This window comes from Eucyclogobius newberryi, unplaced genomic scaffold, assembly GCF_026437365.1.
Source record: "Eucyclogobius newberryi isolate DKJ021-1_F unplaced genomic scaffold, fEucNew1.0.hap1 SCAF_17, whole genome shotgun sequence".
Taxonomy (NCBI): Eukaryota; Metazoa; Chordata; class Actinopteri; order Gobiiformes; family Gobiidae; genus Eucyclogobius; species Eucyclogobius newberryi.
The window spans coordinates 12,662,462-12,677,688 of record NW_027315801.1 but is presented as its reverse complement, the minus strand read 5'-3'; the positions used below and the strand labels follow the sequence as shown (position 1 = coordinate 12,677,688).

The following is a 15,227-nucleotide window of genomic DNA, read 5'->3' as shown; positions in this document are numbered from 1 at the left end:
AGAGCTGGACACTGGACACCTAAGCTGCTGCATGCGTAAAAGAAAATGTACACAAATACCTTTTCAACACAGAGAGAAAGGGAAAGAGAGATTTTATGTTTCATTGTCTTTAAAGCCCATGGGATCAAAGCGGAAAGGAACTGAATATACACGCGTTCTTTCTTTTTGCATATGTTTTATATCTCGGACAGAGGCAGACGTGTGCGAGGGGCCCAGAGGCAGACGTATGTGTGAGGGGCACAGAGGCAGACGTGTGTGTGAGGGGCCCAGAGGTAGACGTGTGCGAGGGGCCCAGAGGCAGACGTGTGCGAGGGGCCCAGAGGCAGACGTGTGTGTGAGGGGCCCAGAGGCAGACGTGTGTGTGAGGGGCCCAGAGGCAGACGTGTGCGAGGGGCCCAGAGGCAGACGTGTATGAGGGGCCCAGAGGCAGACGTGTGCGAGGGGCCCAGAGGCAGACGTGTGTGTGAGGGGCCCAGAGGCAGACGTGTGTGTGAGGGGCCCAGAGGCAGACGTGTGCGAGGGGCCCAGAGGCAGACGTGTATGAGGGGCCCAGAGGCAGACGTGTGCGAGGGGCCCAGAGGCAGACGTGTGTGTGAGGGGCCCAGAGGCAGACGTGTGCGAGGGGCCCAGAGGCAGACGTGTGTGTGAGGGGCCCAGAGGCAGACGTGTGCGAGGGGCCCAGAGGCAGACGTGTGTGTGAGGGGCCCAGAGGCAGACGTGTGCGAGGGGCCCAGAGGCAGACGTGTGCGAGGGGCCCAGAGGCAGACGTGTGTGTGAGGGGCCCAGAGGCAGACGTGTGTGTGAGGGGCCCAGAGGCAGACGTGTGTGTGAGGAGCCCAGAGGCAGACGTGTGTGAGGGGCCCAGAGGCAGACGTGTGCGAGGGGCCCAGAGGCAGACGTGTGCGAGGGGCACACGTGTTGGCACGGGGTGTTTTTCTGCTGCTCCAGCAGGCCACACCATACAGGAGGGCTGATGCCACCACAGAGTCGTAGAAGGTCTTCAGGAGCGGCCCTGTCACTCCAAAAGACCTGAGTCTCCTCAGGAGGTAGAGCCGACTCTGGCTCTTCCTGTACAGTGCGTCTGTGTTATGAGTCCAGTCCAGTTTGTGGTTCAGATGAACACCCAGGCACTTGTATGAGTCCACTCTCTCAATGTCCCGTCCCTGGATGTTCACTGGTGAGGGGGCAGTGGGGTGGCGTCTGCGGAAATCCACCACCATCTCCTTGGTCTTCCCCGCGTTGATGAGGAGGTGGTTCCGCTGACACCAGTCCACAAAGTCCTGCGCCAGTCCTCTGTACTCCGCGTCATCGTCGTCCGTGATGAGTCCGATGATGGCAGAGTCGTCAGAGAACTTCTGCAGGACACAGCTGTCCGTGTCATGTCTGAAGTCTGCAGTGTAAAGGGTGAAGAGAAAGGGCGCGAGGACAGTGCCCTGGGGCGCCCCCACACTGCAGGTCCGAGTGTCAGACACACAGTTCCGGGCTCTCACAAACTGGGGTCGGTCTGTGAGGTAGTCCAGGATCCACTCTGCCAGGTCATACTCCACACCAGCCGTCTCCAGCTTGTCCCTCAGGAGCAGCGGCTGGATGGTGTTGAAGGCGCTGGAAAGATCGAAGAACAGAATCCTCACAGAGCTGCCAGGCTTTTCCAGGTGAGAGAGAGAGCGGTGCAGCAGGGAGATGACGGCGTCCTCCACTCCGACGCCAGACCAATATGCAAACTGCAGCGGGTCCATGGCTGAGCTCACGGTGGAGCGGAGGTGGTCCAGGACTAGCCACTCCAGTGTCTTCATCAGGTGGGACGTGAGAGCCACTGGCCTGAAGCTGTTGAGGTCTTTGGGGCGCGGTGTCTTAGGCACAGGTACCAGACAGGAGGTCTTCCAGACCTGTGGTACCACCCTCAGCTTCAGGCTCATGTTGAAGACATGCTCCATAACTCCACACAGTTCATCTGCGCAGGACTTAAGGAGCCTGGGGCTGATGCCATCAGGTCCTGCTGCCTTCCTCACTTTAAGAAGATAAGATAAGATAACACCAAAGCAATGGAAGGAGTACTTTTACGGACTACGACAGTCTGAGGACTACGAAAAGTCTGAGGAATAAAGTCTGGCGGTAATGCAACAATTGGATGCCAACCGCCATAAAACAACAACAACAACAACGGACATGTGCAAGGGGACCAGAGGCAGACGTGTGCGAGGGGCCCAGAGGCAGACGTGTGTGTGAGGGGCCCAGAGGCAGACGTGTGTGTGAGGGGCCCAGAGGCAGACGTGTGTGTGATTTGTGTTACATTTGAAGGCAAACTTATTGTTAGTTCAACCACGCAATTTCCCAAAAAAATAACAGTTTAAAAGAATAAGACCAGTTATCATAAGATCCATCAGTCTGCAAGTCCAGTGTGAGTGTGAATGTGGGAATGAAAGAATAATCCTCACTCAATCCTCAATAATCCTCACTTATGCTTTTTGCAAAGAACCTTTCAAATGTATTGCAATAGTTAAGATCATGTCCTTTTATGTAACTGACAAACAAATATTAAAATACATCTAGACAGTTCCTGATTTGTGGGGGATCCGTATTGTTACTGTAGGCGTGAATTATGTATATTCAATAAAACAATGTTGTCATAGCAGCAAGTAAATGTTTGCTGTGACGGCCACTCAAGAGCTGCTGCATATGCTAAAATCACTCTAGAGTTCTATAGAAACTGGACAAGACCCAATCAAATCGTCACCTTCTCAGCCCATAGACGGAGTCACGTTTTTGACCAATCACGTCCAGGTGTTTGAGCCTAGTAGCCAATTGTCGTAAGCAAGAGGCGGGCTGTAAAACTGAATAGCCAATCGCGTTGTCAGAACACAAACCGCACTTCCTGACTCCACCCGGCTTCGCTAGAGGCTTCTTGACGCAGGCGTGCGCATGCGTCAGGTTTACGCAAGTGTAACCAGTGTCAAAGACACAAAGATTTAATTTAACGTTTACATTTATTTTGTTTGCTTCACTCAAAACTGAGAGGCAGCTTCTTGAACTTCTCTTCAAGTTTCGATGTTTTGGATGACAAAGAATGATATTATTGTGCTTCCCCTTTTCAGTCATAATATTGTGTAGGTCTGAAGTTACAAGGGTCCAATGACACATGATCAAACCAATCTAGTTAATCAATGTGTGGACTATAAAGATGTTGGAGTATGTTTTTCAGGATCTAAATTCAACCACTTCTTACATGTGTTTAGAATGTAGGCCCCTGTGTTGTTCGTGCAATTCACCACCAGGTGGCAGAAGTGCTTTGTTCAATGAGACCGTAGTAATACTCTTTACATCTGCTATTGCTTAGCTTTTTATGTCACTGTGTCAATAGGAACTGTGTTTAGTTTAAAGGTGTAATTTGAAAGATGCTTTCGTTTGCTGATTTGTATTGCATTCTCCGACTCCAACTTAAACCCTGCTCATGAAAGCCTAATAATACTAATAGTCGTATCAGTTGTTCACTCGCTGAGGCTGGTTTGACTCGCACTAACGTGGTCAAACAGCTGTATGACCTGTCACATCACTTATTGCGTCTTGTTTTGTTTACGAGGTCATTACGCATGAACAAGATATCATGAGATAAACTATCACGTGTGCCTGGCTTTCTATATGACTTTGAGTCTGTTTTGAGACGAGGGTGATTCAAAACAGACACCGTGCTGTCACCGTGGTTTATGCACTGACTGGTAACAGCATAACGTCACTTTGGTCTAGTTTTTCTTGGTTTCCTTCACTTGGTCCAGATATTCCCTCATGCAGCGGTTTGAATACAACTGAAGCCAGATAATGCGTGTCAGTCGTCACATCTCCTGCTGGAGCCTCGTCAGTTGGATGTAAAGTCCCGGGCCCGGGCGCGAGCGCAGCTCAGGTTGGCTGCCGCGCGTTGTGCGTCAGACACCTGCCTGCCAAGCCCCGCCCCTCACGTCTTATAACCCCAGGAGACAGGAAGGACCTGTCAAATCTGTCCAAAACTAGACCTCTGCATTCACAAAGTGTCCGCTGTCCACAGTCACAGCAGTGACACACACAAACAGCACTTCCAGAGTGAATCCTGTGAGTTTACTGTGGGCTGTGTCCAGCCCTATGCTCAGGCGATCAAGCGGGTGTTAGATCCATGGAAGTGGCCGGTTACTACGACGAGGGCAGCTTTGCTTTCCACGGTCGAGACAGCATCATCACCCCGGTCAGCAGTGCTCACTGGAGGCTCAACGACTCCATGACGGACCTGGGCTTAGAGGAGCGCGAGAGAGCCGTGGACTTCAGCGTGTACCTGGACTCGGGGCTGCACTGCCCGCAGCTGGCCACACAGGCGCAGACACAGGGGGAAATCTTCTCGGACTTTTTGGCAGAGAGCAAAATTAAAAGAGTGGGCGCTTTGCAAAACTACAAGAACTACGCGCTCCTGGAGGCGAGCCATTGCGACAGTTTGAGGGACCCCAGGGATCCTTACGCACAGTACGCAGACCTGCAGGAGCCCCGCGAGGACAGAGCCGCAGACAGAGACGACGGCGAAGACAAGAAGATGGAGAACGGCTCGTCGTTTGACATGAGGCCGTACCTGCACTACTCCACTCCCAGCGGCAGCATGGGAAACCTCTCCTCCGCGTCCTCCAGCTGCTCCAGTCCGCCCGGCACGCCCGCGCCCTCGGCCAAGAGCAGATCACCGTCCCACGGGAGAAGCGGCAAGTCCAAGAAGCGCCTGGACAAGGACAGCGACGAGTACAGACAGAGACGCGAGAGGAACAACCTGGCCGTGAGGAAAAGCAGGGACAAAGCCAAAATGCGTAACTTGGAGACGCAACATAAAGTGCTGGAACTGGCGGCGGAGAATGACCGTTTACAGAAGCGCGTGGAGCAGCTTTCCCGGGAGCTGGCCACGCTCAGAAACTTGTTATCTGCCACGGGACAGTGTTAGGGACGTCCACAGGCTCTGATGGACTCATGGAAGACACTTAAATTATTGCCCAAAGAGCCAGTTCGAGCGGTACGAGCAGAGTTTACAGAGACACTTGGAACGAGGCAGAACTCGTGGGTGCGTGGATTGCGCAATGGCTCGTGCTTCTCTCATGTCACCCTCAGTCTCAGTGTAGTTTTTGTGTACATGCAGTATTTGTGCAGGTTTGACATGCGAGTGTGCATTTCTACGTTTTCTATCTGGTGAATGTGGAGCAGTGGTTGTCATGGCAAGAGAGTTGTGCTGCAGTGAAATGATGCAACTCTTTGTAATAGTATTGGCAATGAATGAAATACGTCTAATTATTTAAAACTGAAAGGCAAAATGCTTTAATTGTACTTGATATTTTATTGAATTAAACAGATTTCTACTTTGTTTAAACAATTTTCTGGTTCCTTCTTCTTTTCTGATGGTTTCAAGGCTGTGAAGGGAACAGACAGGGCGTTACACCCACTTTACATATTCATGCTCTGAATACATTGTTTTTGGCATAGGCTTCATCTTATTTCAGACATTACCAACACATACACACAGTACTTTACACAATCAATCATGTTAAACGTACAACGATTTAGGTTCAAAATCTTCATGTTACCCATGAAACCATATTCCATACTGCAGTGAGACAGACTTCTAAATAATAATGAGAATAGAAATAGATGTGGTCCTGGTTTTAGTTGTTTAGTTGTGGTTTAGCCGCCCTAACATTTGTCCTATTTTGGCATTTTGATTCAGTTTATAATTACCAATCCCCCAAAATCTGTTGATATTGTCTCATTTTTGCCATGAACATATTGATACGATACAAGTATAGACCCATCAATAGAAAAATAATACATTTTTACATATATTTTTTTTATTCTTAACATGTTACAAATTACTAAGACTGCAACAACTTGAGCATGGTGAAGTGAATCTGCAGAAAGAAGCAAAAACCACAGGAAAAAGGGAACCTCTATCATGAGTTCAAACGGCTTGAATAAAAAAAAACTGGACTTGAGCATACATTATTTTACTATTTTAAAGATGTTTTCGTCTGGCTTCAGTGGTATATATAAATATAGCCAATATACGGAAAATAAGAACATATTCAAATATTCAGCACCAAGTCAAAGCATGTAGACCTGAATTGAAGTCATTTTGACCCATAGTCCTGTCGTTTTTTGCTGTGTAAGTATTGGCCCCGTGCAGTCAGACAGTGCACTGAAATAGCTTTATCTTTAGCACACAAGTCGGTCAATAGTCTGCGGAGTCCACTGGCCTCGTGAGGGGTTCAAGGCTGCGTGGAAATTAATCAGCAACTAACCTCCTCTCAAAGCCTCAGGTCTGTGCCAGCTCTGAAACATGCACACGGCCACAAAGCTGCAGGGAGCGTGTCAATCACTCCATAAAGGCACGACAGTCAGAGTGTTAAAACAAGCCACAAACATACCCAACTTTTTAAAATGTGTTTACTATTTATTCACTCATCGCTCTCACTGACGTTAAAGCTGCCCTGGGGAACATGTAATGACCTGAAATGTGAACGGCTAGATCCTTTTACAACAACTACACAAAGTGTGTCTTTTCATTGTTATTTCATTTATTGATCACTTTAGTAGAAGTAAATAGTTGCCGCTAAAACTACTGAAAAGGTCAATCGACTTCTCGTAACTAGTTGATAAAAAATAGTCACAGTTGTATTTGGATAATCGTACGTATTATCTATACAGACTCTAATACACACAAAAATACTGTTTCATTTCAAAGACAGCAACAGTATTAAATCAAAATGTCAATGAAGAATAAACCATTTCTGATTTTCAATAATACACTTAATTCATAAATATTCTATAGTTAGAAGCCATTAGTCATCACTTTTATTTGGTTATTATTATTACAGTGTATTTATATAGTGCTTTTCCAACTTCAAGGGACTCAAAGCGCTGCACTAGGCAATATGGAAGTGTCTTGCCTAAGGACACAAGGCAAGTTAATTTGAAGAGCACAATTTGTACAAAGTATTTCACACAACAGGAAAAAAATGCATTAAAATCAAATGACAGAAATCTCAAAACTGTTTCAGACATAAAAGACGAGTGCAAAGAAATATTTTTCATATGCACGGTTAAACATAACTGATTTGAACATTGTCAGAGTAGAACCTGTCTCACATCTACAGGAAGACTGATCCAGATTCTAGCTGCATAAAACTGAAAGCAGATTCCCCATGTTTAGTCCTGACTCTGGTACCAGCAGGAGGCCGGTCCATGTTTAGTCCTGACTCTGGCACCAGCAGGAGGCCGGTCCATGTTTAGTCCTGACTCTGGGCACCAGCAGGAGGCCGATCCATGTTTAGTCCTGACTCTGGCACCAGCAGGAGGCCGGTCCATGTTTAGTCCTGACTCTGGCACCAGCAGGAGGCCGGTCGGTCCATGTTTAGTCCTGACTCTGGTACCAGCAGGAGGCCGGTCCATGTTTAGTCCTGACTCTGGCACCAGCAGGAGGCCGGTCCATGTTTAGTCCTGACTCTGGCACCAGCAGGAGGCCGGTCCATGTTTAGTCCTGACTCTGGCACCAGCAGGAGGCCGGTCCATGTTTAGTCCTGACTCTGGCACCAGCAGGAGGACGGTCCATGTTTAGTCCTGACTCTGGCACCAGCAGGAGGCCGGTCCATGTTTAGTCCTGACTCTGGCACCAGCAGGAGGCCGGTCCATGTTTAGTCCTGACTCTGGCACCAGCAGGAGGCCGGTCCATGTTTAGTCCTGACTCTGGCACCAGCAGGAGGCCGGTCCATGTTTAGTCCTGACTCTGGCACCAACAGGAGGCCGGTCCATGTTTAGTCCTGACTCTGGCACCAGCAGGAGGCCGGTCCATGTTTAGTCCTGACTCTGGGCACCAGCAGGAGGCCGGTCCATGTTTAGTCCTGACTCTGGCACCAGCAGGAGGCCGGTCCATGTTTAGTCCTGACTCTGGCACCAACAGGAGGCCGGTCCATGTTTAGTCCTGACTCTGGCACCAGCAGGAGGCCGGTCCATGTTTAGTCCTGACTCTGGGCACCAGCAGGAGGCCGGTCCATGTTTAGTCCTGATTCTGGCACCAGCAGGAGGCCGGTCCATGTTTAGTCCTGACTCTGGCACCAGCAGGAGGCAGGTCCATGTTTAGTCCTGACTCTGGCACCAGCAGGAGGCCGGTCCATGTTTAGTCCTGCCTCTGGCACCAGCAGGAGGCAGGTCCATGTTTAGTCCTGACTCTGGCACCAGCAGGAGGCCGGTCCATGTTTAGTCCTGACTCTGGCACCAGCAGGAGGCAGGTCCATGTTTAGTCCTGACTCTGGCACCAGCAGGAGGCCAGTCCATGTTTAGTCCTGACTCTGGCACCAGCAGGAGGCCGGTCCCTGAGGTCCTCAGAGTCACGTCTGAGCCCAGGACTAATGTGATGGTACTTCCTGGTTCTAGTCAGGACCCGAGCAGCAGCGTTCTGGATGTACTGCAGCTGTTTTACAGCTCGTTTGGAGAGGCCAGTGAGCAGGTTACAGTACAGTAGTCTAATCTACTGGAGATAAGTCTCTCCAAGTCTGGTTTTGACACTAGACACTAGAGTTTGGCAATGTTTTTTAAGTAAAAAGCTGCTGATTGACTTGACGTGGCTGTTAAAGTTCAAGTCTGAGTCCATTATTACCTCCAGATATCTAACTTGGTTTTTAGGAGACTCTGGAGGTGACCACTAACACTTTCTCTTTGTTTCTGTGGATCAAAGACGATGATTTCAGTCTTGTCTGAGTTCAGCTGGAGAAAGTTGTTTTGCATCCACACATTGATCTGTTGGATGCAGTGACAGAGTGAATCCACCGGTCCGTATTCACCTGCGACAGTGAAACATAGATATGAGTGTCGTCTGCATCAGTTAGATTGGACACATTTTCACTGCGTATCAGCTGACCTAACAGCAGCATGTAGAGGTTGAAAAGTAGGGGTCCCAGGATTGACCCTTGGGGCACCCCACAGGTCAGGGGCATGTGGTCTGAGATACAGTACAGATACAGTATTTCAACAAACTTTGTGTCTTCCAGATAGGACTTTAACCAATTCAGGGCAGTGCAGTGATGCCCACCCCGGCGAGTTGTTACTGCAGCTTCCAATTATCCTTCCAATATCTTTCTCTAGTTCTACATAAAATGAGGTTGCACATGTCCAACTTCTCTCTGTAAATCTATTTCTGAATTCGGAGCTTTGACTCGCACCTTTTCCGTTCTGCCCGCTGGCACTCCCTTTTCTGTGCCCTGACCGAATCATCAGTTCTCCATGGCACCTTCTGCTTGTTTTAACAATTTTAGCCTCATAGAGGCAATGGTGTCTAGAACATTCAAAACACTAGATGTAACAGAGTTCAACAAATCATTTACATGAGAACATGAAAAAAAAAGCCATAAGCCGTTCTCCTGTGCTATCATTTACACAATTTACCTCTAGCACCCCATTGTGGACCCTGGTGTTCCAGCGATCTCTCATCCAAGACCTAACCAGGCCCTGTCTTCCTTAGGATGTGTCTCAATTTGCAAAATTAATAATTGTATGCCCGCCCTAATTGAAGCACTAAAAAGGAGTTTGTGTCTTGTTAAATAATGTAAGAAAATGTTGCTCATGGTTAATTAACTTACTAAAACTTTTGTCTCCATAAATGCATTGAAAATTCCACCTCTAATGATCGCTTGCTTCTTGATTGATTATATGTTATTTCATTGAAAGAGGCAAAAATAATAATGCATATTCTTTAAAGTATCAACATTTTCACATCAAAGTGCACTTTGAAATATTTGTCTTTGTCACCCGAACCTGCTCAAAACAAAGTCCAGACTATAGAGGGTGCACATTCACCACATGTTAATTTAAACTAATCCCAATAGTAAATCTGGACTAGACCAGGGCTATACGAGGACTAGAACACGACCAAACCAAGTCTACATCAGGACCAAATGACTGCAAATGTGAACAGAACTAAACCAGAGTAAAAAAGCACGTTTAAGGCAGGTCTAAAACAGGACTCAGATGGGATTAAACAAAAGACCCAGACTGAAGCCGCTCTATCCCTGACCATAACCAGAATTCAACCAGGACTTAACTTGGACCGTATCAGAACTTCCAAACGAACGGACAACACAAACTAAACTGACAGCAAACCGATCAGGACACAGCCTAAAGCACTGAGCGGCCTCGACGCGTCCGCGTGCCACAGATTGAGAAGCCCCGCAGCTGTAAACAAAGGCGTTCGGTTGTGTTTTGAGCGCGGTGGTTATTTCGACACACGTTTCTGATGAACTGCTCTTCTGCAATATCCTCTCCTCCTGATGACACAGAGCTACGCCCAAGACACCGTTCCTGCTGCCGCCAGACAAAGGGTTTAACTAAGATAACATGAGCTCCCACAGTCATCCACAAACACACCACAGAACAGACTGTTTGAGTCGTTTGCAAGAGGTGGTCAAAATGTCACATCGAGCACGACTAGGACTAACTCAGGAGGACTAACTCAGGAGGGCTAACTCAGGAGGACTAACTCAGGAGGGCTAACTCAGGAGGACTAACTCAGGAGGACTAACTCAGGAGGACTAACTCAGGAGGACTAACTCAAGAGGACTAACTCAGGAGGGCTAACTCAGGAGGGCTAACTCAGGAGGGCTAACTCAGGAGGGCTAACTCAGGAGGACTAACTCAAGAGGACTAACTCAGGAGGGCTAACTCAGGAGGACTAACTCAGGAGGACTAACTCAGGAAGACTAACTCAGGAGGGCTAACTCAGGAAGACTAACTCAGGAAGACTAACTCAGGAGGGCTAACTCAGGAGGGCTAACTCAGGAGGACTAACTCAAGAGGACTAACTCAGGAGAACTAACTCAGGAAGACTAACTCAGGAGGACTAACTCAGGAAGACTAACCCGGGAGGAATAACTCAGGAAGACTAACTCAGGAGGACTAAATCAGGAGGACTAACTCAGGAAGACAAACTCAGGAAGACTAACTCAGGAGGACTAAATCAGGAGGACTAACTCAGGAAGACAAACTCAGGAAGACTAACTCAGGAGGACTAAATCAGGAGGACGAATAATCGAGCCGTGGGATGAGATGAAAACGGGTCCTGTCCAAGTTTACAGTTCAAAATGTTGATGTGTGCACTAGCGTGAACGTCCTCAGGGCTGTGGACCTCATAAACCAGGCTACACGGTCCAAAATGGGATCAAATAATGACTTAAGAAGATGTAAATTAGCAGTCGATTCAATCCAGGTCAATATCAAGTCTAAAATTGTACTTAAAGTAAGAGTATAAAGAGTACTACAACAAGACAATACTATCCGAGTACTGCTTCCATGTCACTTCAGAGAGACATTTCCTGTGAATGGAAATGACAAATGGTGGGGGAAAAATAGTCTGACAAAACATGTCCAATAGGTCCAAACACGAGAGGAGGCAGAGGAGCATGTTCACGCTTTAGCAATAGCAGATTTTTTTGTTTTGTTTTTTTGGCCGTAAAACTAAAATATGTAACTGCAGTTTTTTGCTTTGCTTTTGATTATAAAGCATTACGCCCCAGCATGCTAGTTTCAACATCAAGTATGAAAGTCTCAGCAGGTAACGTGCCGGGTCGCAGTAAACCTGTGTAAAATTACACTTTCATTTGCCTTAATAAAGCATGAACAAAGCCTTAATAAAGCATGAACAAAGCCTTAATAAAGCATGAACAAAGCCTTAATAAAGCATGAACAAATAGTTAAAATAACAATAACCTAATTAAGGGTTTAGGTTCAGGAGTTAGAGCAATAATTAAGTAGTTACTAAGGCTGAATCATTCTTAGTAAACCGTGTGTTCATTATGAATTACATATTTATCTGGCCTTAATGAATAACTATATAATTTATCTGGCCTTAATAAAGCGTGAACAAAATTTGTTCACTTTGCTCATTTACCTTCTCCTTGGCCTCCTTCCCTCTCTGCTCTTCTCCCTCTCTCTCCTTCTTTTCTCTCTCCCGCTCACTGCTCTCTCTCTCTCTCTCTCTCTCTCTCTCACTATTCATCCTTGCTCCTGCCATCTCTGTCCCTCTCCTCTCTCTCCATTGCTCTCTGCCGTCTCCTTCTCTTCTTTTCTCTCCCTCTCTCTCCTTGCCCCTTAAGTCTCTCTCTGCCACTCACTGCTCTCTATCGCTCTCTCGCTCTATTTATCCTTGCTCCTGCCATCTCTGTCCCGCTCCTCTCTCTCTATTGCTCTCTTCCTCCCTTTTCTCTCTCTCCGTGTTCTCTCTCTTTCCCTTCTCTATCTCTCCTTGCGCTTTCCTCTTTCCCCACTCTCTTTGCCCCTCTCTTCTCTCTGTCCTCGCTCTTTCCCCTCTCCTTGCTCCTTCCCCTCTTCCCTCTCTCTCCACCCTCCTCTCTCTCTGTCCCTGCTCCTTTCTGTCTTCCCTCTCTCCTTCCTCCTCCTCTCTCTCTCTGTCCCTGCTCCTTCCTCTCTCTCTTCTCTCTTGTTCCTCCTCTCTTCTCTCTGTCCCTCCCCCTCCCTCTCTTCCCTCTCTCTCTCCTTCCACCTCTATTCTCTCTATCCCTGCTCCTTCCTCTCTCCCCTCTCTCTCCTTCCGCCTCTCTTCTCTCTGTCCCTGCTCCTTCCTCTCTTCCCTCTCTCTCCTTCCTCCTCTCTTCTCTCTGTCCCAGCTCCTTTCTCTCTTCTCTCTCTCTCTCCTTCCTACTCTCTTCTCTCTGTCCCTCCCCCTTCCACTCTCTCTCTCCTTCCTGCTCTCTTCTCTCTGTCCCTGCTCCTTCCTCTTTTCCCCTCTTTCTCCTTCCTGCTCTCTTCTCTCTGTCCCTGCTCCTTCCTTTCCCCCCTTCTCTCTCCTCCCTCTTCTGTTCTCTCCCTGCTCCTTCCTCTCTTCTCTCTCTCCTTCCCGCTCTCTTCTCTCTGTCCCTCCCCCTTCCACTCTCTTCTCTCTCTCCTTCCTGCTCTCTTCTCTCTGTCCCTCCCCCTTCCTCTCTTCTCTCTCTCTCCCTCCTGCTCTCTTCTCTCTGTCCCTGCTCCTTCCTCTTTTCCCCTCTCTCTCCTTCCTCCTCTGTTCTCTCCCTGCTCCTTCCCCTCTTCCCTCTCTCTCTCCTTCCTGCTCTCTTCTCTCTGTCCCTCCCCCTTCCTCTCTTCTCTCTCTCTCCCTCCTGCTCTCTTCTCTCAGTCCCTGCTCCTTCCTCTTTTCCCCTCTCTCTCCTCCCTCCTCTGTTCTCTCCTTGCTCCACACTGACAGGGAAATTCCCACAAAGGATCATGACCTTTTTTCTGTAAAGTTTAGGCCGTCCCACTCCCTCGCTTTACCGTCAGTGGGCCGTGTCTGTCCGTAATCTCCGGCCTCCGCTCACCTGAAACATGTGTACAGCGGTTGTGAAATATCAAACTTTTTGCAATGCCTCATGTACTAATATACATTTTTCATTCCTCCTTGTTTTACTTCTATTTCCCAAACAAATCCAAGCCATTTCCAGCCATTGTAAAGTTAAGCAGCAAAATAACTAAAACCACTAGAAAATTTAGTTTGGAATAGTTCAAATCAAACACTAAAATGATCAGTGGATAAATTCCAATTGTATGTGAAGTTTTCTAACTTCACTGGCAGGTAGTTTTACTTGATAACAGCAACAAATATATCTTAAATATCTTCAGACAGGTAAGAAAATCCAGCCATTCGTAAATATAAAAATAAAGTAGTTAGAAGGCTTTGATGATCATTATTATCTACAGGTATTTTGGATAAATTGAAGAATCGACTTGGTTACTCAATAATAAAGAATAAACCAAGCCACAACTGCTCAACTCAAGATGCATTTTATCAGCAGAAAACAATGACACTTAAATATGCTCTGTGCTTGTATTGTCGGCAGAGTTGTATTATCGTGGTCGACATAGTTCTGTTTGTGTTGCATTTCTTTTATGTTAATGTTTATCTGAAGAAGCGGCTTGTTTAAATACAGCTGTTCTGGCTGCGTTTGAGTCATAATTCACAAATCGAAACCCTCAAAATAGAAATTATAATAATGAGTTTCATTTCTTCTATGGATAAAAAACAAATTATGTTTTTTCCACTTCATATGACTCAATCTCACTGTTTTGTTTTGTATGAAAAGGACCTGTCTGGATCCTGAGAACATCTCTGCCAGGGGCGGCTCCAGACATTTTTCTAGAAGAGACAAAGGTGCTAAGGTCCTCCATGGGCTGGTCATAACATGGTAATTAAAGTGTACGTGTGGTTTGTTTTAGTGTGCATTGCTTTGGCCCTTTTCTAGTCCTGGTTTAGTTCTGGTCAGGTCCCAGTTTAGACCCAATTTTGATCTGGTACAAAATATTTCTGTTCTGCCCAGTTTAGTTTAGTTTAGTTTAGTTCTGTTCAGTGACAATGCACATGAGACAATAAGCTCATAAAAAAAGAGACGTTCTGCATCAGATTATAGTTAAATATCTAGTTTCCATCTGTAGTCCTTGATTTATCCAATGCATGATCCACTGGTTTTAGTAAAGTTGTTATATTTAGTACCACTATGTAGCCTAATTTTCTCCCATATTTAACACGTGAAATAGTAATTTATATGGTATGTGCTTTTTTTTAATGTAGCCTAATCAAGCCTACTCTCTTATAATATTCTGTGCTACTGTGTTTGTAGATGCTTAACCTTAATTTAGTGAAAGAAGTACCTTATAGATTTAGAAAGCTATCGAGTCCAAACTACTCAAACCCACTGAATATTCATTTTTGCAGCGATCGTGTTTAAAACTGCCACCGCATTTCCGGTTCACGGCATATAGCGGGAATCGAGGCGTGTCGGCTACGGTAAACTGACAGAATTTGATCCAACTTGAACCAGGATTTCAACATCGCAGTTCACTTCTGCTATTCTGCCTGAAGATGACTGTAAGAAGCACAGGCAAAGTGACGCAGGAGGGACTTGCGGTCATTGTCACTGCCCAAGCCTTCTGCAACATCCAAGGAGCCTGAACAAACAAATGATTTGAGGGCCTTCGATAACATACAAGACTGAATATGCATATTTAGTTCACTCTGGTGAATAATAATATGCCGTCTCACGTTGCACATAGGCCACCATCTTCATCGCTTACTTTCTTTGTCTTGGACTTGTTGTAGTAATGCGGTCTCAAACAGAAAGTGTCACATGTTTGATTGTTCCTCTTTGTGTCTCATAAAAGTTTCCTAGATGACCAGAGTTTTACTTTGACCCACTGGTCCCTAA

At 46.9% G+C, this 15,227-nt stretch overlaps 1 protein-coding gene across 1 annotated transcript; it reads left to right on the top strand.

The window, feature by feature from the left end:
- The first annotated feature begins 3,977 nt into the window (after positions 1-3,977).
- On the top strand, positions 3,978-5,365 carry cebpb (CCAAT enhancer binding protein beta). The gene has a single exon (XM_072449219.1). The coding sequence runs from the start codon at positions 4,142-4,144 to the stop codon at positions 4,940-4,942; it is 801 nt and encodes a 266-aa protein (XP_072305320.1). The 5' UTR covers positions 3,978-4,141; the 3' UTR covers positions 4,943-5,365.
- Positions 5,366-15,227: the final 9,862 nt, after the last annotated feature.

Excerpts from the sequence above, each read along its gene's own strand:
- cebpb (XM_072449219.1), top strand. The coding sequence starts at position 4,142 with ATGGAAGTGGCCGGTTACTACGACGAGGGCAGCTTTGCTTTCCACGGT.